The sequence below is a fragment of the Macaca fascicularis genome, chromosome 6 (genome assembly GCF_037993035.2).
Source record: "Macaca fascicularis isolate 582-1 chromosome 6, T2T-MFA8v1.1".
Classification (NCBI taxonomy): domain Eukaryota; kingdom Metazoa; phylum Chordata; class Mammalia; order Primates; family Cercopithecidae; genus Macaca; species Macaca fascicularis.
The window spans coordinates 183,756,542-183,777,999 of record NC_088380.1 but is presented as its reverse complement, the minus strand read 5'-3'; the positions used below and the strand labels follow the sequence as shown (position 1 = coordinate 183,777,999).

Here is a 21,458-nt window from a genome sequence, read left to right as displayed (position 1 = left end):
CCTGCCATGTTCTGCCAGCCCATGCTAGCCCCGCCCGGAGTGGCCCCTGCCAGAGTGGCCAGGCAGGAGCCCAGGTCTAGAAGGGGGCACTAGAGGAGTCCTTACCTCGGCTGGAGGGATGCCCTCCGGTGGGCGGCAGGGCAGCACGATGCCCTGCTCCAGGGACACCTCCTTGGCCAGCGGCTCCTGCTCAAAGTTCTTGCGCAAATCTGGAAGAGGAATGAGGGTGTCCTCCTGCCTGAGGGCCTTGCACAGGCTCAGACTGGCTGGCTGCGTCCCTTGTCCTGCAGGGACCATGGCACATGGCAGAGGAAGTGCCAGGTGCACAGGGGGACATGGGGTGGCTAGGCGTGTCCACAGGCACTTTCCCCACTCATCCAGGCAGGGCTGTGAGATTTTCTGACCGGACCCCTTCTTCCAGGTAGCCTACTGTCCCCTCTCCTGGTGACACCCTCCCGCCATGCGCCCTCGCCCAGGGCCCAGCCCTAGACTCACAGGCTATGCGGATGTAGGCCTTCTGACTCTTGGTGGTGCCCGAGGAGCTCCATGCCACGCACTGGCACCAGTATTCCTCCAGCCCGAACACCTTTTCTACCTGCTGCCTTGAGACGTTAATGCGGACCTCCATGGTGGGCAGCCCTGGGGGAGGGAGGGGCAGGTAGTCAGGGCCCCAGGGCCACCCGGAGCCTCTGCGTGTGGGTCTCCGCGCCACCCTCAGCCTCGCTCGCTGCCTGGCAAGGGAGTGCACTTTGAAGGCAACCCCCAGCCTGGAGGAAACTCCGGAGGCCCAAGAGCCACTTGATTTCTATCTCCTGAAGGCCCCGGGCAGGCTGGGTAGACCTTCCATTCATTATACTTTGTTACCTGAGGCCTGACTCCTTGGAGTCACTTACAGAAATGTCCCTAAAGGGGGCTGCCGTAGAGCTTTGGGCCAGAGGGTCTGGCCTCCAAAGACTCCAGGCAGAAGGGGTGGGGCACACAGGCTGAGCTCTGCACCTCTGGGGTAAAAGAGGTGAGGAAGGATCTGGCCCCCTCCCTCAGCGGCCAGCAGATAGATCCTGACATGTGATAATATAATAACAGTCATTAACAATATAATTGCAGTGATTATGTAGTATGATGCTAGCCCCTAGGACGCCCTGGGACTTAGGGTTTCCCACGTGCAGGGATAGGGATGTTGTCCTAAGCCACTCCCTTGGACAGAAGCGCAGAGGGAAGTAACTTGCCGTGGGGTCCCGGGACTGTCTGCATCCAAAGGGTAAGCTGGGGTGCCTATGCACTAGGGAGAAACTTGGAAGAGGGTGAGAGGGCAGCCAGCAGAGGGGGAGCTGAGCTGGGGGTCCAGGACCCGCTCTGCCTAACTAGGGTGAGGTGGGGGGACTCCGCTCCAGGCTGGACTCAGCCCCCCGCCTTCTGCCATACCTGGACTGAGGCAGGCTCAGGACCCTCTAACCACTCAGGAGCGGGGGCAGCAACTCTCCTCCTGCCGTCTGTAGCCAAAACCAGCATCCCCAGCAGTGAGAAAAGACTGTTTCCAATTTCTCCTCCTCCTGACCCCAATTTCCCTCGGGTCACTGGCTTATCAGAAAAGGAGAGAGAGGCCTGCAGCCAATGTGTTTCCATTGTTAACAGCGAAATTCAATTAGGGCTGCATTGCGGGAAGAGCGGGCGCCCAGCTGAGCCGCAGGCCGGGAGGCCGTTTCCCTCTTATTTCTCTCACATGTCTTTCTCTGACGCTTCCCAGACCCCTCCTCAACAAGTCTCTGGGCTCTCACACTAGGTGTCCAGATTTTTCTATCACTTCATTCCTGTCGCTGGCCAGCTGTCATAGGAGGTGGCGGGGCTGTCACCTCTGGAGAGATCGTGGTAGCTGGGCTGCTTCCCTCCATTCTGGGCACCACCTGCCCCGTTCTCTAAGACACCCAATGTGGACACTCTCAGGGGTGGGGTGGGCAGGCTGAAAACGAGGGGGTGGCTCACAGGGTTCTCTACAGGAGAGGGGCCTTGGGCACCAGCTGTCTTTCAAGATGACTGAGGGCATCTGATAAGAAGATTTGGGAACCGGCCCTCCACTCCCCTCTTCCTCTCTGCCTTGGGGGCTAGGGGTGGGAGACCTCCAGAACATTCTGAACTGTGTACTTTTTCTCCCTTGGGTGGACAGGTCTGTTAATAGTTCCTCCATCCCCCGTGGTGCTGTGGGGAGCCTGGCCCTCCTTCAGAAGCCTCACCCATGGCCCAGGGGGCTCAGCTGGGGAGAACAGCACTAAATTGAAGCGCTCCCTTTTCCTTTCCCTTTGTCTTCCCTCCCCTTCTGTCCTGCCACCTCCTCTCCTGCCTCTCACTTGCATGAGTGAGGGCCAAGTGTGTCCTCAATGTGCCAGCTCCAGGCAGTGCCTTGGTGAGGGGTGCCCTTCAGCCCCACAAGCTCCTGGAGGGCAGTGCCTGAGGCGGGGGCTGCAGACCCGGCCCTCCCCTGCCTTTGATGTGAGGGGCTGTGCACTGCCCTCTTGCGGATCACCAGACAGCCTGGTTCCTGGGAGCAGTGTCTGGGTACAGCTGTGTCTACACCTGCCCGGTCAGTGTGAGCAGGGGCCAGCCTTGGGGAGGGACCCCAGGCCAGCGGGCCTGGGCGGGTGTGTGTGTGAACCTGGGCCTCCCAGGGTTTCTGGCTGGGGCTCTGAGGCCAAGTTGGCACTTCGGTTCTCACCTTCTCAGCAATCTGCTTCTAAACAATCTAATAAGTTAAACAAACAATCAGTTTGTTTAACACAAAATAAATTACACTCCCAGACCAGACTCCAGTGCTTGGTTTCGCAAATTTCAGGCTTTTTTAGTGTCAGCAGGTTTGGGTTCTAGCACTTCAGGCCTTGGTCTCTGTCCCCTGGCCTTCTGGATGAGGACTGAAGTAAACGAGAGGGAAGTAGGTGCTCTCCTGGGTGTCCACCCGGCCACCCCCAGCCCCACACACGAACGAATGGGCTGCAGAGCTGGGTGGACCTCCAACCCCTGCCATACCTGTCTGACCGCAGCATGTTTCTAGTTTGGGGGTCTTTGGTCTGTGTCGCCGTGTGGCGCCACTGCCGTGGTATCTGTCTGTGGGTCAGGAAAGCCTTTCTCTTCGCCTCAAAGCACTCGATGGCTTTGGGTTGAGAAATTGATGAGATCAATGAACATTCAGATGTTCCGGCCATGGGAGGCCTGAGGTCGGATGCTCGGGGCAGAAGAGGACCCTGGTGGTTACGGGTGGGACGTGTCCCAAGCGTTGCTTCTCTGCCCGGCAGGAAGAGAACAGGGCCATGGGAGCCTGCCGGGGAGTGTGGGCCGGGGGCTCCCGGTGTGTGTGCTGGCCCGGGCCTGTGACTGCTCATTCAGACAAGGTCCTAGGTTCCTGCCAATCCATGGATCTGAGCCCTCATGATGGCAAGGGTGTTTCAGACAGAGGGGTGTGCACGGGAGCCTGGAAGGGGATGCTGGGAACAGCAGGGGGCTGGACTGGAGCTTCCAGGCTGCAGGAGAGCAGTTCTCTGGCTGTGCTTCCCTGGGGGACCTCCCACAGCAGTGGAAGAACTTACGCTGAAGGGACGCTGGGGAGAAAGGAAAGGCCCCGTGCTGGGTCCTGACTGGGCATGTGAGATCTCGAGGCTTCCCCCAACCAATCTGCAAGGGGCAGGATGGGGGCGGTCTCCTCATCCCCATTTTACAGATGAAGAAACTGAGCCCAGGGAGGGGAGGGACTTGCCTGCAGTTCTCCTGCAGACCCTCCCACCAAGACAAGGTGGGCCGTGCTGCTGGGCAGGGAGGCCTCTGGCACCGCCGCTGGGGCCAGGAGAGGCTCTGGTCCTGGGAGGTGCTGGTGCCCAGAGTTCTGTTGGGCTACATTGGCCACCAACCCTCTCTATCTCCCTCCCGAGGGTAGGAGGCGGAGCTGGATCACTGCCCTGAGAGCATAACTCCTAGTACCTAACCCAAGGTGTGCCACAGAGCAGGTGTTCAGCGAACACCCAAAGACCGCAGGTGAGAAGCTGCAGTCAGGCCAGGGCGCTGAGATGACACTTGGGGGAGGGAGGCAGCCGGTGCTGACCCTTACGGAAGGGCGGGGTGTGACTGCTGCAGACCAGAAGGCCTGCTTGGAGCCCCAGCGGGGCTCTGGCTGAGTAAGAGCCAAGGCCTCAGGCTCAACTGTAAAATGACAAGCTGGTTCTGGGGCTAAACGGCGCTACCTAAATCCAGGGCTCTTTACCTCACATCAGATCACTGCCAGAGCTTCCAAACTGTTCTTCCTGGCCAGGGTCTTGCCCTCCTCCAGTCTCCCTGTGCCCAGCATGGTCTTCCTACAGTGCAAGTCTGACTGCAGCCCACTCAGGTGTCTCACACACACTCTAGTGTCTCAGCCGCCAGGGGCCCCTTAGCGCAGTCTCCCAGGCACCGCTGCCTGCCCCGGGGCTCGCTCTCGCCCCATACCTGAGCCACTCGAGGCTGTTCTGCGCCTCTGCACCTTGCAGTCTACGGGCCTGGGTGATGCCCTTTCCAGGCGGTTTTGAGACCTGAGCTTGGATGTTCCTCCTGCTCTGGGAATCCTTCCTGGGCCACCTCTCTAGGCCCAAGGTCCCCAGCCTGTCCTTGGCATCAGTGTGAGTCCTGGGTGACACCTGCCTGTTCCAGCTGCACTGTGGCTTGAGTCTCATGGCAATGGCCTGTGTGTCCCACACGGGCTGTGACTCAACAGGGTATGTGTGCTATGTGTCTCAGGATGGCTGAGGCCTTGGTGGGAGCCTGCTCAGGACCACCCCTGAGATGTCATTATGTGTGGGGTGCTCCACAAAGCACCAAGGGAGAGGAAACTGAAACAGACTCTACTGAGTGAGGAGGAGGAGCAGGAGGAGGAGGAGGAGCAGGAGGAGGAGGGGGAGGAGAGGAGGAGGAGGAGCAGGAGGAGGAGGAGGAGGAAAGTTAGGAGAGGAGTGGGGGAGGGGAGGAGGAGGAGGAGGAGGAGAAGGAGGAGAAGGAGGAAGGGGAGGAGGGGAGAAAGGGAGGGAGAGGGGAAGGGGAGGGAGGAGGAGAGGGAGGGGGAAAAGGGGGAGGAGGGGGAGGAGGAGAGGCTGTTGTCCGCTCCTGCCTCTCCCTCTGCCAGTCCTCTCTGGGGGAGTCATGGAACCCAGACATGTGGGCTGTCTGCCCACGTCCCCAGTGCCTGCTTAAGGCCAGGGCTGGAGGTGGGGAATGTTGTGTCTCATGGAAGAGGTGCTTCCTGGGTCTGCTCGCTGTACCTAGAACCCCTCTCGCTGTGCCCCCAGCTGAGTCTGGCTCCCTCCGCTCAGTGTCTCGGGACCTGCCGCTTCCGTCAGCCTCCATCCCGGCCCCTGAATCATATATACCTCTGGCCATGCCGCTCTGCAGCTCAAGAGCCCCTAAGACAGTGGCCTTACCTCGGTCCCCTGCACACCCTCACCCTCACTGCTGACCCACCGGCACGCCGGCGTCTGCCTCCAGGCTTCCCTGGGCTGTGTCCCCTGCCTGGGAGGCAGGTCCCCTTCTTGGCTCCCTAAGCAGTTCTTACGCCTCTCTCAGTTTACACATCACCCCCCCCCCGAGGGGCCTCTCCTCTTGCTGAGAGGTCACCCGCTCTCTGCCTGTCTGTGGGGGCTTGGGCTCCGAGGGTGGGGTGCCGTGTCTCCAGCACGGGAGTGGGTGCGCACAGAGGTGTGAGTGAATGCCTGACTGATGGAATGAACCAACGCACAAGAAAACAATCACTGAACCTGAGGTCTGGGAGCTCCTTGATCATCAGGGACCCACTCTCTCCCGCTCCTTCTCCCCAAACTGCTGAGGGGTGTCGCCTCTGGGGAAGGCCCCTGTGGTCCAAGGTGGGAAATCCTGGGGGCAGCTGCAGGCTCCTCTGGGCTGGCCGAGACTTGCCTCCCCCTGGATGGGCCCTGCCCGGGGAGGCCCCGGGCTCAGCTCACCGCTGCTCCCGTCTGTGCTGCGCTCAATCACATGGTCCACCTGGCGCACCCACTCCCCGTTGCACTTGAAGAAGATCTGCGTGGCGGGCACGGCCTTGCACACCAGCAGCACCGGCTTGTTCTTGACGATGTAGACGTCCTCGGGCTCCACCAGGAAGTGGGGAAGCAGGTCCGGGTTTGCACCAGGCACTGGGTTGGCCACGGTGGCACTCTGCTGGGCACCTGTGGCAGGGTAGAGGGGGAAGGTGAGGCAGGGGCCAGGCTGGGCAGGGCAGAGGCAGCGGCTCAGCAAATGATCCCACCATGGGTTGGGGCGGATGGGAAGAGAGTAAGTCCAGGCTCTGTCATGTCCCAGCTGGGCAATCTCAGGCCAGTGAACATCCCCCACCTGGGTCTCCACGTCCTCCTCTGTAAAAGGGGGGAAGGAGCAGCCCAGGCCATCCTGAAGACTGTGGCGAGGTGAAATGAGACCCGGGCAGAGTCCCAGCACCGAGGCGGCCTGGCGACCGCCTTCCTCGAAGTCCAGGGATCTGGCCAGGCAGGCCCCTGCCCGGGAGGTCCAGGGCAAGGCGGGGCAAGGTGGGAAGGTCCCTGGCCAGGCAGGTGGGCTGCCCGGGGCGGGGGAGGAGCAGCCCTGGCCAGTGGCCACCTCTGGGGCCCTGCTTCCTGGTTGGCCCCATCCCTGGCCCTGCACATTGTAGATGCTCAGAAACAACACGTGGGGTGGGCACAGGCAAGGCGAGAGCCGGGAATCTGTTTGGGAATCTGAGGTACCCACCTCCTTCAGGAAGACCTGAATATATGGGTTTCCTTCTAATTTTAACTGAAAACCACAACCATCCCACAAGTCATTTGTTGCTAATTACACAGGTAATTGGCTCTGAGGCATTGGCAGAGGTAAAATCCCCAGAGTAGTCTGACCCCTGCTCAACCAGCAGGTCCCCTGAGAGGGTGAGGTGGGGGTCACCCTCAGCTCTCACACCCCCCAGCTGCCCTTCGAACAGGCCCTCAGCCAGCCTGGCCTCCCCTGGGGCTGCAGTGATCCCCCCACCAATGCACACTCACAATTGCAGCCCCTGGGCATAGAGGGAAACCCTGGGTTTCCAGACCATCTATTCTGCTCCTCTTAGTGGTGACCCTGGGGAGTGAGCAGCTTGCTATCTGTGAAATGGAGATGACAGCTGCCTGTGGGGGAGGCCGCAGGCTCCTCACATGGTTGGCCTCTGGGCTCCTCCATCCTCCCCACAGGTGGTCCAAAACCCACCCAGGGCTTCAGCCCGGGAGGCCTGGGCCCACCCTACCCACCGAGGGGCACATATACCTGGCCCACTGCCCCTTTCGCTCCTGCTTGCACAGGGACCCTCTCCCCACAGTGGGAGTCCACCCTTCACCAGGACCGTGGTTTCACGGGGAGAGGTGTGGGCACCAGCTCCTGCAGGCGCCGTGGAGGGCAGGCTCGGACTGAGGGCTCAGGGGCCTCTGCAACTTCAGGCAGGTCCACCCCATCCTGAACCTGTGGGGCATGGTGCCCAATTCTTAAGGTTGTTGTGAGGATGAAATGAAACAGGCTTGAGGCACTCAGCACAGTGCTCAGGGAACGTTGGCTGCTGTTGGTACCCCCACGATTCTACATGTTCCACAGCAAAGGGCTGCACCCCCTCAGCTCGGTCATCCGCACAGCAATCTCATAGGGGTGAGAGTCAATAGGGAAACTGAGGCATGGAGCTGGCAGGTGCCTTAGAGATGGCAGAGGGAGGCTGGCTGAGCTGAGGGGCACAACAGCTGTGTCTTTGTGAACTCAGGGGCAGATGGGTGCGGAGGGCCTTTGGGACATAGCCGGACAGTTTGTCAGCCGCGGGGTCACCGGCCCTCCCTGGGCACCTGCCTCTCGTCTCACCCTCCGGCCTCCCTGACTGCCTCCTGCCTGCCTGCCAGACTCCGGCCTCTCCCCAGCCTGGCTTTCTTCCTTGTGTGCCCTCCCACCGGCCACCACCCCCTGCATGTTCCTGTAGCTCTGTTACGGACCCCAAGCCCTCATCATAAGCGAGTCATACCTGCAGTTCACACTTCGTGAAAATTAAGCTCACCAGACACACCCCGCCCTGAACCACCTCTGCTGGGGTCTGTCGTAGGCTCGGGAAGTGGGGGAATGTAGGCGATGCTGGGGGGTGGGACCTAGACACCTTACAGATGGGGAACCTGAGGCCCGAGGGGCTCCCTTACTCCAGAGCCACCAGCTCAGACACTGAGCTTATCAACTGAACAGTCACCTGTGTGCTCGCCATGGTCACTTGGCAGCCACCGGCCAGCCCTGACCCAGGAGTGGGACCCAGGGGTGGCTCAGGGAGAGCAGGGCTGAGTTGGGCTCCCACATGGTCCTCCCACGGTCTGGAGAATGAATGGAAGGGGGTGGTCTTGGGAGGCTGGGGAGTATGAACCCTGGAGTGGGGGTGTGGGGTGGGTGCTGCCGGCCCAAGGGTCGCTCTAGACATGCACCTAGGCAAGCCGCAGCATTTGGGAGGACCCTAGGCCATGCAGAGGACAGGCCAAGCTGGATGCCAGAGCAAGCCCTGCAGGTGTTGAGAAGCAGGCAGGTGTCACCAAGACCCCCCAGTGGCAGGTTCCGGGCCGGCCTGTGCCATGTCCCTTAACAAGTAGACAATGCGCTGGCCTGTGCCTGCCTCTTGGCAGGGGGGCTGGGTGGGCAGGGGTCCCTGGCTGGGCGTGTGGGGGCAGCGAGGGGGTGCACGGCCCTCCAGCCTCCCTATCGATCAGCACGCCAAGCACTGCTCGCGCCAGCCGCCCAGTGAACCCAGCACAATCCCTCATGTCTGCATTTAACTGCTAATGAAAAATAAATGTACTGTGACCAATAAGGGGCATAGCTCACTTCTCCAGGGCCTCCGTCACGCCACTCTGGCCCCAGGGGGCATTTATCCGGTGGACCCAGGGGGCACCCTCCAGGCTGCAGCTATGTCCTCTAGCAAAGGCACTAGCAGCTATGCCCTCTAGCAAGGGCATGGGTGGGGTAAATTCGGGTGCTACTGGATGTCCTCTTGGGGCTACAGGAATCTTCCTGGGCAGTCAGGGCTAGCATTCCCTGCCTCTGCCCCCCGAGCTCACTGTGTGACTTCTATTCTTGCCATCAGTACCTGAGATCTGTCTGTCCCGGCTGGGTGTCCCAGTCAGGGCTCTCACCTGAATGAAGGCACAGCCGAGCCTCTGGCCTCCCCCACTGCACATCCTAGGCTACTAGCATGAGCCTTCTTTCCCTTTCCATGTACTTGTCCATCAAAGACAATGCCAGGCAGTGCGTGCTCAGTCCAAAGGACCTAGGATCCTTTCAACAGGGCCTGAGAGCTGACTAGTTTGCCGTAGTCCCCACCACTCCCTGTTGCCTCACCCCGGGTCTGTTTCTCCCAATTCCATTGTTCATCTAGCTCCCATGGGTGTTTCAGAATGGGGCCAAGTGCCTTTGACTGACATCACTGAGCCTCATGTTCTGGCCCCAGTTAGTGCTCTAGTCCTTCTCTGCAGAGACACTCATGGATCCCTCCGAGGCAGGAGTTTCCCACCTCCAGGTCTCTGCCTGAAACTCCCTTCCTTCCTCCTTGGCCAGTGCTTTCCTACCTTCTGTCCAGGGCTCAGCTCCAATGCCACCTCCTCTGGAAAGAGGGTTCCCCTGCCTCAGCTCTCCTGGGAAAGTACACAAGCCGTCTCACCCTCTCTGCATCTAGGGCCCGTCCTTGCTGGTGCTGGAGCTGTTGTCACAGGAGAAGCAGGCAGGTGGCCCAGGCTTTGTCCCCACCCCAGACTGTGCGTCCTCGGTCCGTGCCATGCAGCACAAGGCTACTTAATCGGGCGTTAGCTGGGGAGTCGGGGTGGAGCGCCTACCACTGCTGCCTCTGGGGCCACGGAGGGACAGGCGGGCGAGAACACTGCCAGGGCGGACACACCTTGGTTGCAGTGGCTCGTGGGCCTGCAGGAGAGCAGGCAGGTATGGGCCCACCAGCGTCACAGGCCCCCACTTTCCAAACCCCACTCACCCCTAGTTTTCCAAAGGCTCCTTCCGCCACGTCAAAGCTTTCCCATTGGCACAGGGCGTGACCTGGCCCGGCTGCTTGGAATTAAGTTAGAAGACCTCATTCACCGACTAGCAGATTCCTGAGGATACTTGATCCCCAGGAACTATAGGACTCGGTCAGACAGGGCTGGGTGGACGGCTCAAGCCCTTAAGTGGAACCCGATTCGCAGTGAACCCCGGGGCCCGCTGGCTGGCCCTGCCTCTCTCAGGAGGGAACTGGCGGCCCACGTGAGCTGGAGCTGGTGCCCTGCTCGGCAAGGGTGGGAGCAGCAAACTGGACAACCCCCACGCCCCACATCTTCACAGGAATAGCAAGGAGGAGGGGCAAGGCATGTGTGTGCGTGTGTGTGCATGTGTGTGTGGCGCGCATGTGTGTGTGTGCGTGCACGCGTGTGTGTGCGCGTTTGTGCGCGTGTGTGTGCGTGTGTGTGTGCACGTGTGTGGAGCGCGCGTGTGTGTGTGCGTGTCTGTGTGTGCGTGTGTGTGTGCGTGCACGCGTGTGTGTGCGCGTGTTTGTGCGTGTGTGTGTGCATGTGTGTGTGGTGCGCGTGTGTGTGTGTGTGCGCGCGCGTGTGTGTGTGTGTGCGCGCGCGCATGTGTGTGTAGGGAGGCTGGGGGCTAAGGGGGGTGGCAACTACAAAAAAGGGAAGCAGATGAGGCCCCAGGGCCAGTGACAATGGGAGGCAAGAGACCCCTGGGCAAGGAGCCTTGGATGGAACTGAGCCTGGGATGGATGCCACCTTCTCCCATGACCTGAAACATATTCATTCATTTGACAAATACTTATTGAACGCCTGCTGTGAGCCAGGAACTGTTCCGGGCACCGGGATCCAGCGCAAGGAAGACAACACAGCCCCCCTCTCTGAAGCTTTCAAGTCGGGGAAACAAAGCAAAACAAAAGCCAAGTGCGGCAGACACACGAGGTTACGGAGAAGGTGGAAGGGGCGGACTTTCAGAAAGGGGCGGGTCAGAGGGCTCTCGAGGGCGCGGCGCTCAGACAGGTGCCATCTGAGAGCGCCCTGAACACCAAGGCCAGGCTGCAGAGTGTGCTTGGAGAAGGGAATGGGGGACGCCCTAAGGCAGGAGGCAGCTGGGCTTGTTTGAGGATAGCGGGGAGGCCAGTGTGGCCTGGGCAGAGGGAGTGAGGGCGAGATGCATTCGGTCAGAGAGGAAGCAGGGGCTGGACCCCAGGGGCCTTTAGGTTTGAGTCAGGAGTTGGGATTTCATTGCCAGGGCCATGGGAAGCCTTTGGGGGTCATGTGAGGGACGTGGTGCGCTTCCCCTGTGTGAGGACTGGAAGGGGAGGGGTGGCACTGGGCAGAGGGGAGGTGAGGAGGCTGCTGTGGGCATCCAGTGGCGTGGACTGTGGTGGACCTGCTCCACCTGGTCCACCAGGGAAATGTCAGCAAAGTTGTTGCCTCCTCCTGGAGGCCTTTCTGGATCCACACTCTTTGTCACTCACCCAAGCACCCCCTCCATCCGCTGAGCCTCCATCTGGGTTAATGCCACTTCAGGACCAGGGGGAGTTTCTACCCCGCCTCCCTTGTTAGACCATAAACTCCCTGGAGGCAGAAGCCCAGGTCTGACCAGGATGCTGATGGAGGGTTTGTGGCATGACTGAATGACCGCCGCTTTTTCCCACTAGAGTTTCAGATCTGCCCAGGGTGGCCCTTCACTCCTGGTCTGTGGAGAGACCCAGAGAGAGGGCAGAGCAGCCCACAGGCGGAGTGGCGGCCAGGGAGAAGCCCCTCGCTCCAGGCTGCCCCCAGCCACCCCCTGGCATGTGCTGCTCTTAGAGGCTGAGTCCCTTTCCTCCCTGTAGTCTGGGAGATAAGACTCGCCTGGAATCTGAGGCCCAAGCTGGGTATGAAAGTGCTTTCAAATGTTGTATTTTTAAAAGCACCAGAAAATATGAGGTGTGATTAATCAAGCTATTAATGAACCCATATATAGTGAGGAAGGCCTCCATCCCTGGGGGCAGGGGAGGGGTGGAGCAGGGCATCCCTCAGTCTCACTCAGCTGGGAGAGGTGAGTGCTACTTCCCCAGGCCGGCTGCCATTCCCTCCACCCGCCCCGCAGGCCACACAGCGTGGTTGAGGAACACAGCCAGGGGCCAGGGCGGCAGCCCCTTCCTCTACTTCCCTGAGAGCTGTTCTGGATGTGAAACGGGGTAGAGGAGGAGGCTGGGGCACAGCAGCCAGCACTGCACCCCTGAGCCCTGGATGCTGGTGCCCAGCAGGCCTTGGGGAGCCCCTGGGCAGCCTCCCCACAGAGGTTTGACCCCAGTAGGTCCACCAGGGCCTGGGGTCCCCGCTCCACAGGTGCTCGGATGTCCGGGCATGGGGAGTGCCACAGGGTGACGTGCCACTCGTGCCTCTGGCTGGCATTTGAGACCCTGCTGGCCTTGCCTCTAGGGATCCCTCCACACCCGGCAGTGTCTTCACCATGTGCAATTCTCAGGGCTTCTGCCCGTTCTGTCCCAGGTTCTGCCTCCCTCTCACTTTTTGGCTAACAGTGCCTGATTTTCTTTAAAGAATGCCTTCCTCTCAACTCCTCCCACCATGCAGACCATGTGCTCCAGGGACTGACCCCATCTCTGGCCCCACAGGTGGGCACGCTCCCCCTCTCCCATCCCCACGAGTGGTTCCCAGAAGGACTTGCAGGCCGCCCCATCCAATAGACGGGATTCCGGCATCTTTGCTGGGCTTTTAGGAAGGGAGGCCCTCTCCCTGTGCTGAGCCTGGAGCCGTGGAGTTGCCGGGGGCCCCAACAGGGAAGGGCCAGTCCTTCAGGCATTGTAGGCCCTGGTGAGGCCGAGGGGAAAGGCAAGCCATTCACAGGTCTGAAGCAAGAGCGTGGAGAGTGGAGACAACCAGTGCAAGGGAGAGGCCAGCTCCTCCTGCCAGCATCAGGGGCCTCAGGGTCCATGGGCCTGGAGGCAGGGCTAGCTCTGGATCCCCAGAGCATGAGCCGGTACATTCCTTTTTTTGGCTGAAGCCAGTTGGAGTCAGGATCTTTCCATCTCATTGGTCCCCCTGCCCATCTGCTGTCTGCCTGGGTGGCCACTACTCGTCCTTCAAGGCCTGCTCAAACACTCCCTCCTCCAGGAAGCCTGCCCTAACCCCCGTCCGAGCTCCCACAGTCCCTGACTGAAGTCACCCTGTGCCTAGAATATCATATTGTCACCATTTCTGCATGTGTCTTCCCATATAAATTGCCAGGGCCTTGAGGGCAGGGGCCGCCCATCCCCGCAGCCTGGCCAGGCCTGACACACAGCCAGAGGCTTTTCGTGGGATGCATGTTGAACGTCATTCCCAGCAATGGGACAAGAGCCCAGGATCGAAGGGCTAGAAGTGGAGGAGGAAACTCAAATCTGGCTGGGAGCCGGCTCTGCTCACCTTCCAGCCAACCAGTGAACCCATCAGTTCAACGGGAAGGGAACCAGGTTCTTCAAATGCCAGTGCTGGCCTCTGGGGAAGCAGAGGGGTCAGGGAGCCACTGGGCACAGTGGCAGGGGGCAGGGGGTGCAGGAGCCCAGTGTGGCTCAGGCGGGCTTGTAGACACGCAGGTGAGTGGGGCTGAGCACTCCCTGCCACCTGCATCCCTGCGGCCTGAGATGGCGGCATGAGTTTTCACTTTTATTTTTTACATTTATGTATTTATGTATGTATGTATTTATTTATTTATTTTTGAGACAGAGTCTCGCTCTGTTGCCCAGGCTGGAGTGCAGTGGCGTGATCTCGGCTCACTGCAAGCTCCGCGTCCCGGGTTCACGCCATTCTCCTGCCTCAGCCTCCTGAGTAACTGGGACGATGGGCGCCCGCCACCACGCCTGGCTAATTTTTTGTATTTTTAGTAGAGATGGGGTTTCACCGTGTTAGCCAGGATGGTCTCGATCTCCTGACCTCGTGATCCGCCCACCTCGGCCTCCCAAAGTGTTGGGATTACAGGCGTGAGCCACCGCGCCTGGCTGAGTTTTTATTTTTTAAACATACACAATTCTGTGAAGAGGGAGCTTCACTAGGAGGCTCTGAGAAGCAGGGACACATTCTGCTCTTGCTGAGAGAGAGGGGGAGAGAGAGACAGCACCTCTGGTGAGGAGTGCGAGGCGGGAGTGGCAGGTCCCGTGATCTCTACCAGAGACTCTACCAGAGACTACAGATCTGGGTGGCACAGTAAGAGCCATGAGGGTCCAGGCGGCAACTCAGGTATGAACCTGCCTGGAGGTAACAATGGGGTACCACCCAGCCAGCAGCAAGCTGGGGTGCACGCCCCTGAATTCTTTCAAAGCCAAAACATAGAAACCCTCTGTACAGCCGGCCAGCTGCTTCCCTGACCTTATGGGACCCCACTGCAGCCCCCTTGTGTGAACCGCCTATTTCTAGAGCCTCATTGTTCTCATTTGTGAAACGGGCAAACAGAGGATGAGGTGGGTCGGGAATGCAGTCCACCCCGGGACTTGCTTCTCTTCTTCCACTTCCAGTCCGCTTGGTCCATCCCTCCGTCCATCCTCTGTCTCCCAGGCAGTCACCCCCAATAGCACAGGACTCCCTGGAGGGCAGGGACAGGTCTGCGCCAGCGTCCCAGGGCCCATGCCCAGCGTGTGGTGAACGCACGAAGGTGGGGAGAGGGCGGTGTCTCCTGTCTAGGAGGGTGCTGGACGTGGAGGTGACCGGATGGGGGTGAGAGCCCCTCTCAGTGCTCCTGGGAAGGGAGGGCTGCTCCCCCGACCTACGCTCGCACACAGGCATGCACGGCACTCTGGTTTCCATAGTAACGTGTGCATGAAGGTGTCACTGAAGCAGCAGCCACCTCCCCGAGATCGGGGGAAAGTCACCCTCTTCCCCAGTGGGCTCCAGGGCCCTGGTCACAAGGACAGACACGAGCATCACGAGGAGGAATGCAGACAGGCTGAACCACAAAGAACAAAGTGAGGCAGGGCGGGGGCAGCACCGCTCCCAGATCAGAGGACGACTATGCTGCTCAGGCGCACCACCGGCCCCTTGCCCGCCAGCTGCTGCAGACCAGGCATGTCCTCCACCCCGGCCACTGCTCGCAGGCTCCTTCTTCCTGCCTCTGGTCGTACAGACAAGAACGTGAGGCTCAGGCCTTGCCTAAGGTCGTACAACCCACCAAGGACTTTAGCCAAATGGCCGGGGCCAGGTGTGGGGTAGGGCTCCTGTATCCGTTCTCAAACCCTCTGCACTCACCCCACCGTAGGGCCTTTGCCCTTGCCCTGCCCGCACACGCTGCCCCCGATCTTCCCACAGCTGCCTGCTCTAACCCCTCCCATCTCCGCTCTGGCAGAGTCACCATCACCCAGGACCTGGCCTGTGTGAAGGTGCTCTTCCTCCCCCTCCCCTTTCCCAGTCTGTTTTCCTCCTCACACCTGCCACCATCTGAAGTCATCTTGTTTGTGTACTTGGTTACTCTTCCCTAAAACATGTCACAACAGCAGAGACCACATCTGTCTTGCCGGCACCAGGCACAGGGCCTAGCACTGGGTAGGAGCTGAGCCAAGACGTCCCAAATGCAGAGTGAACTGGCTTGGGCCTTCCCACACTTAGTGTGACACTGTTGCCATCGCTAAGTTCCTGAACCCACTCGCAAAGGGAACTCAGAAAGTCCCGGGGGGAGTGCTGTGATGGGGGGACGGGCTCCTGGGGCCCCACCCAGGGGCCCCTTCCTGCCGAGGGGCCTCGCCTCAGGCCAGAGAAATAGTTAATAAAGCTGAGGTCTAAATAAGCATTTGATTAACAAACGATAAAATAGCTATTGTGTCCCTGAATTAAGCTGTAATTGTGGCTGATAATTGGCTGGTTAGAATTTAATAAGCTGCAATTAAATAGAATGGAATCCAGGGTAATTATGTGGTCACACGGCCCAGGGAAAACTGGGGAAGGAAGGTGCTTTCCTGCCTTGGGATCCTTGGCCGGCGCCTGTGCTTTGATAGCTGTAGTGTGTGTGTGTGTGTGTGTGTGTACGCGCGTGCATGCGTGTACATGTGTGCTTCTGTGTGGGGTGTGTATGTTTCTGTGTGGTGTGTGTGTGTGTTTCTGTGTGGTGTGTGTGTGTTTCTGTGTGTGGTGTGTGTATTTCTGTGTGGTGTATGTGTGTGTTTGTGTGGTGTGTGTGTGTTTCTGTGTGTGGTGTGTGTATGTGTGTTTCTCTGTGGTGTGTGTGTGTATGTTTCTGTGTGGTGTGTGTGTGTGTTTCTGTGTGGTGTGTGTTTCTGTGTGTGGTGTGTGTGTGTATTTCTGTGTGGTGTATGTGTGTGTTTCTGTGTGTGGTGTGTGTTTCTGTGTGTGGTGTGTGTTTCTGTGTGTGGTATGTATGTGTTTCTGTGTGTGGTGTGTGTGTGTGTTTCTGCGTGTGGTGTGTGTTTCTGTGTGTGGTGTGTGTGTGTGTTTCTGCGTGTGGTGTGTGTTTCTGTGTGTGGTGTGTGTGTGTGTTTCTGCGTGTGGTGTGTGTTTCTGTGTGTGGTGTGTGTGTGTGTTTCTGTGTGGTGTATGTGTGTGTTTCTGTGTGGTGTGTTTCTGCGTGTGTGGTGTGTGGTGTGTGTTTCTGTGTGTGGTGTGTGTGTGTGTTTCTGCGTGTGGTGTGTGTTTCTGTGTGTGGTGTGTGTGTGTTTCTGTGTGTGGTGTATGTGTGTGTTTCTGTGTGGTGTGTTTCTGCGTGTGTGGTGTGTGTGTGTGTTTCTGTGGTATGTGTGTGTTTCTGTGTGCAGTGTTTGTGTGTGTGGTGTGTGTGTTTCTGTGTGGTGTGTTTCTGCATGTGTGGTGTGTGTGAGTGTGTGTAAGCCTCCCTCACCTCTCACCTGGCAGAGGCAGGTGGCCGGCCCAGCTGCCTCACAAGCAGTAGGGGCACTAGGCGGGCTCTGAGCGCTGCCAAGGCCTGTGCCTGCCCCTGCTGAGAGAGACAAAGATTCCTGGCACAGCTCCCGAAAGGCAAGAGGCCAAGGGAGGGTGGCCGGCAGGGCACTGAGAACACGACAGAGGCAGGCAGGTGGGTAGGTCCTTCTGTCTTTCTAATGAGGAAATGGGCTCAGAGAGGGGAAGGACTAGCTCAAGGACACACAGCAACCATGGCAGAGCTGGGGCCGATCGCCCGACTGCCCACAGAGGGAGGTAACTCTAAGTGGCCAGGAGGCTGGAGGATGCCCCCACCCTCGCCAGCTCTGGAGGCACCCTCCCCATTTCCATCCGGGTTCTTCCCCAGGCACACCCACAGGCCGAGTAAGGACAGTGGACCTGTTCCACAGACGCCCCTCAAGACAGGCCAGGTGGAAAGTCAGGAGCCGCCCCAACTAGGAGTGCCACTCTGCAGCCCCTCCCAAGAGCACGTTCCCCTGCCCACCCACTGCCTCCTGCCGCCATGCTCCCCTCCCCTCTCCTGGGGCCACCTGAGGGGGTGCACAGAGCTCCCTCAGAGGCTGCAGCCCGTCATGGCCAGCCCCGCCCCCAGCCCAGGTGTGGCCCCGGTGCGGGAATGATGAACAGCGTTGCCTACGCCGTTTATGACCCCATCAGCATTTTTACAATGTTGCTGGCAATTAATTTAATTAAAGACCCTGTCCCAGATATGGCAGCATTTCATATCTCACTGGTTTAATGTGTGCCCAGCCACAGCTGGGGCTGGGGTGGTCCAGGAGTGGCAGCAGCTCAGGTTGTGCAAGGTGGGGACCAGAGCCCAGTGGCACTCGGGAGGTCACACAGTCGCCTGCACTTGGCTGGGTGGGAGACGCCCACAACCACAGCCGTCACAGCACCCACACAGTCACAGCGATGACAACCACGGTGACCTTGACAGGATATTCTCATTTAACCCTCACAACAATTCTAAGAAGCAAGGAACTAATTTGAACTACCAATGAAGAAACTGAGGCACGGAAAGGCACAGTAAGTCGAGAGCGATGGATTCCTGCCCAGGCAGGCTGGCTACAGTTCCCCGGGCTCTCAACCAGAAGCATTCATCTGGCAACGTGTCCTGGCACCGTGCTAGGCACCAGCCAATGCAGCCCAAGAGGGACCCACATCCATGCTCCCATGGGGTGGCCCAGGGACCCCAACCCCACTGGGAAGTCCTGGGAGCACAGCCTCCAGAATCATGCCTGCTGCAGCCCGGTCCATTAACATTCGTGGGCACATACACCACTGCCCGCACCAGGATGGTGACCGCAGCCACAGGCCACCAGCCAATCTTCGATTCCCATTCTCAGCAGATGAGCCCGCTTGGACCCCTCCTCATACGATGGCCCACAGGAAAACCCAGTCACCCAGGGACAAACCCAGCTCTCACTCATGGGCCCCGCCAGCCCAGGGCGACGGCAGAGGCCAGCACACGCAGCTGCTCCTCAAAGCTGCCAACGGTCCCCTAGGCTCCGCTCTCCTGAGCCCTGCTTCTGCGGCCCCCACCAGCTCCTGCCCCGGGGTCTCCAGCCAGGCTCCTCACCCACCCTCGCTGCCTGCGCCATCCTGACTCTCCCTCTGCGTCTCGCAGTCAGCAGGGCCCCCTCCTCCCAGGGAGCCTCCCTCCTCTCCTGCCTCGAAGCCACCTAACTCATCCAGCCCCCACCCTTGGCCCCACCACCCACAGTATGCCTTCCCTTGGCCACCTCCTAGCTCAGTGCCATCCTCCACCTCGCTATTTCTAGAAAGAGAATCGGATCCCACACTTCAAACCCCTGCAATGGTTCCCAGTGGCCACAGGGAAAGGTGGCCCTCCTGACACCCCCACACAACTAACACAGCATCCCATCCCTGGTCACCAACCCACACCCTGCAGCCAGCTCAGCCAGGGGCATGTACTAAAGTTAGGGCTCGCACCCCGATTTCCTCCTAAACCTACAGGGCACCCCGCCTACTACCAATGCACTCAGCCCTGTTCATTCAAAATTAAAGATGTTGCCTCCTCTGGGCTGGCGTGGCGGGGATTGGAGGACATGGGCTGCACGGCTTGTTCCTCGGCCTCCCAAGATCCTGCTGACGCAGGGCTGGCTGGCACCTGCCTCCGCTGTCAACCTGTGCACCCTCCAGCACACGCAGCAGCTCGGAGCCAACTCTTCTCAGCAGTGTCCAGCTCAGGGGCTGGCAAGTCGGGGGCCAGTGATGGTGGTGGAGTTGAAATGTCTCCTCAACTTGCCACAAGCTCCGAGAGCAGGCAGTAGGGTGTCATCTCTGTCCCTGCTGGCAACTGGCCCAGGGTGTGTACTTGCTGGGGGCTGGGGCACAGCCCTCAGTCGGGCATCAGGAAGTTGAGTCCCCAGCCCCTACTCTGCCTCCACCTGGCCACGTGGCCTCGGGCAAGCCACTTCCTCTCTGGACCTCAGGAGAAGTCGGACTGAGTGAGAGGTGGCAAGTTCAGTGCCTTCAGGGGCTGGGTGGGGCCGGGAAAAGTGGAAAGTGACGGTGTCCATCCAAGGGGGCGGGCCAGACGAGAGATGCACCGTTTTTTTATTTTTTGAGACACAGTTGCCCAGGCTGGAGAGCAATGATGTGATCTTGGCTCACTGCAACCTCCACTTCCCAGGTTCAAGGGATTTTCCTGCCTCAGCCTCCCAAGTAGCTAGGATTATGGGCGCATGCCACAATGCCCAGATAATTTTTGTATTTTTATTAGAGACGGGGTTTCACCATGTTGGCCAGGCTGATCTTGAACTCCTGACCTCAAGTGATCCACCTGCCTTGGCCTCCCAAAGTGCTGGGATTACAGGCATGAGCCACTGCGCCCTGCCTGCACTGATTTTTTTTTTTTCTTTCAAGGGAAGCTAGAATCTATTTTTATGTGAAACCTCCCATTTAAAGATGTTGACAACTAATTTAAACACTTTAAACACTGCAAACAAGCCGGCAGGGCGAAGCCAGACTGGACAGTGTCCAAGGCCTCTTCCGACTTTACCAGTCAGGGTCACAGCAAGGCAAGGGAATCCCCGCTGCCCCACACTCCAGCCCTGTCCCTGTTGTGCCCTCCCAGTCTCTGCCCGACTCTTCCTGCTCTTGCCAGCACCCCATCATTCCTGGGAATCCTCCTCATCACAGCCCCCAAAAGAAGGCCCCTGGGGCTGGACAGAGGCGGAGGGGTCGGCTGTCCATCGCCTCAGGCATCTGGGTGGGTAGCAGGATGTACTTGTCAGCACCAGGTGTCCTCTCAGCTGAGGCCTGAGGGCACTGTCCCTTCCAGAGGCTGAGAGGGGAGCAGCTGCAATCCCGAGAAGGGCAGGACCCAGGCTGTGGCTGCCCGCCTTGTGTGCCCATCGTCTGAGCCTCAGCTCCTGCCCCTGGGTGAGCCAGCTCAAGCCTCCTGCAGCCAGCAGCGCCGGCAGGTCCGGGCCGGGACTCCAGAGAGCAGACCCCCGAGACACCCACCTTCCTATTCCAATTTTGGGCGAGAAGGAGTCTGGGCCCCGCTGCGACCTTCCATCTGGGAATAGGGTGTCTGGCCGCTCCCATCACACCCCTGATGAGACAGTAATGAGCCCTCACCCCGTTTTAATTACCCACTGTCCAAATAATTACCAGCTTGTTTACTTCACTTAATGGCAGCCGTACTTTTTTCTCCTGGTATTGATTTCATGTTTTCCTCGTTTGTTCATTATCTTTCCTGCCCCTTTAATGTGCTCTAAGGTCTTGGAGGAACATGGAGGAAAGAGACAGGGGTGGCCTCAGCGTCACTGTGCAGCCTCAGATGAACCGCTGCCCTGTCTGGGCCCTGAGTCCCAGGGCCTCAGATCCCTGCACACTCACCCTCCTTGTGCTTTGGGGTAGCAGGGGAGAGAGAAGCTGGGGTACCCCCTCCCCAAGGCTCCCTGAAGGATATCAGACCAGGCTGAGAGGCAGAGGGATCTGGGTGCAGGGAGGGGGCGGGTGGTGCTAACGCCAAAATGAGGCAGGGAGGGGTACTCTAGGAAACCAGCCTGGAGGAGGCCGCAGTGTGGGGGCTGCTGGGCAGCTGATCAACAGGGGCCTGGAGGGGCTGCTGTGTGCCTCCTCTTCCTCTTGCCCCCAGGTCTGGTGTGGGAAGGCAGCAGGAGCCTCTGCCCTTAAGAAGCCCAGCCCCTCCCTGGGCCTGACCTCCATCCTGGGCCTCCGCCCCACCTGCCTGCTGTCACCATGGAAACGCAGGCGCTGCTGCCATGCCATCTGGGCTGTGGAAGGGCAGCCCATTTCTCTGGTTTTGGCGGGGGAGGGTAAAGGGGAAGAGGGACAAGGGGGGAGGGGAGGGCCAGGGCCTCTTTGGGTGAAGATTTAGAGTCTCTTGAAGGGGTCATTAGCTCTTAATAAATCACTAATAATTGCATGAATATTTAAATCTTAATAAAAAAACACTGAGGGCCCCGCGAGTCTCCCTGTGTGGGTATTTATGGCTATCGGGCTGGAATATATAAAAGTTGGGATCAGTCTGATTGAACTGCT

At 59.3% G+C, this 21,458-nt stretch overlaps 1 protein-coding gene across 6 annotated transcripts in view; it reads right to left on the bottom strand.

The window, feature by feature from the left end:
- The window catches only part of UNC5A (unc-5 netrin receptor A), a 69,760-nt gene that overhangs the window by 9,727 nt on the left and 38,575 nt on the right, over window positions 1-21,458 (bottom strand). For all 6 annotated transcript variants that reach the window (XR_012414404.1, XR_012414405.1, XM_045394551.2 and 3 more), the window contains exons 2-4: window positions 5,964-6,185; window positions 496-639; window positions 106-209 (exon numbers count right to left, since the gene is read on the bottom strand). Coding sequence is in view for 4 of the 6 variants with exons in the window: in XM_045394551.2 (XP_045250486.1) it covers window positions 106-209; window positions 496-639; window positions 5,964-6,185 (470 nt within the window). In the remaining 2 variants the exon portion in view is untranslated. The remainder of the gene's footprint in view (window positions 1-105; window positions 210-495; window positions 640-5,963; window positions 6,186-21,458) is intronic.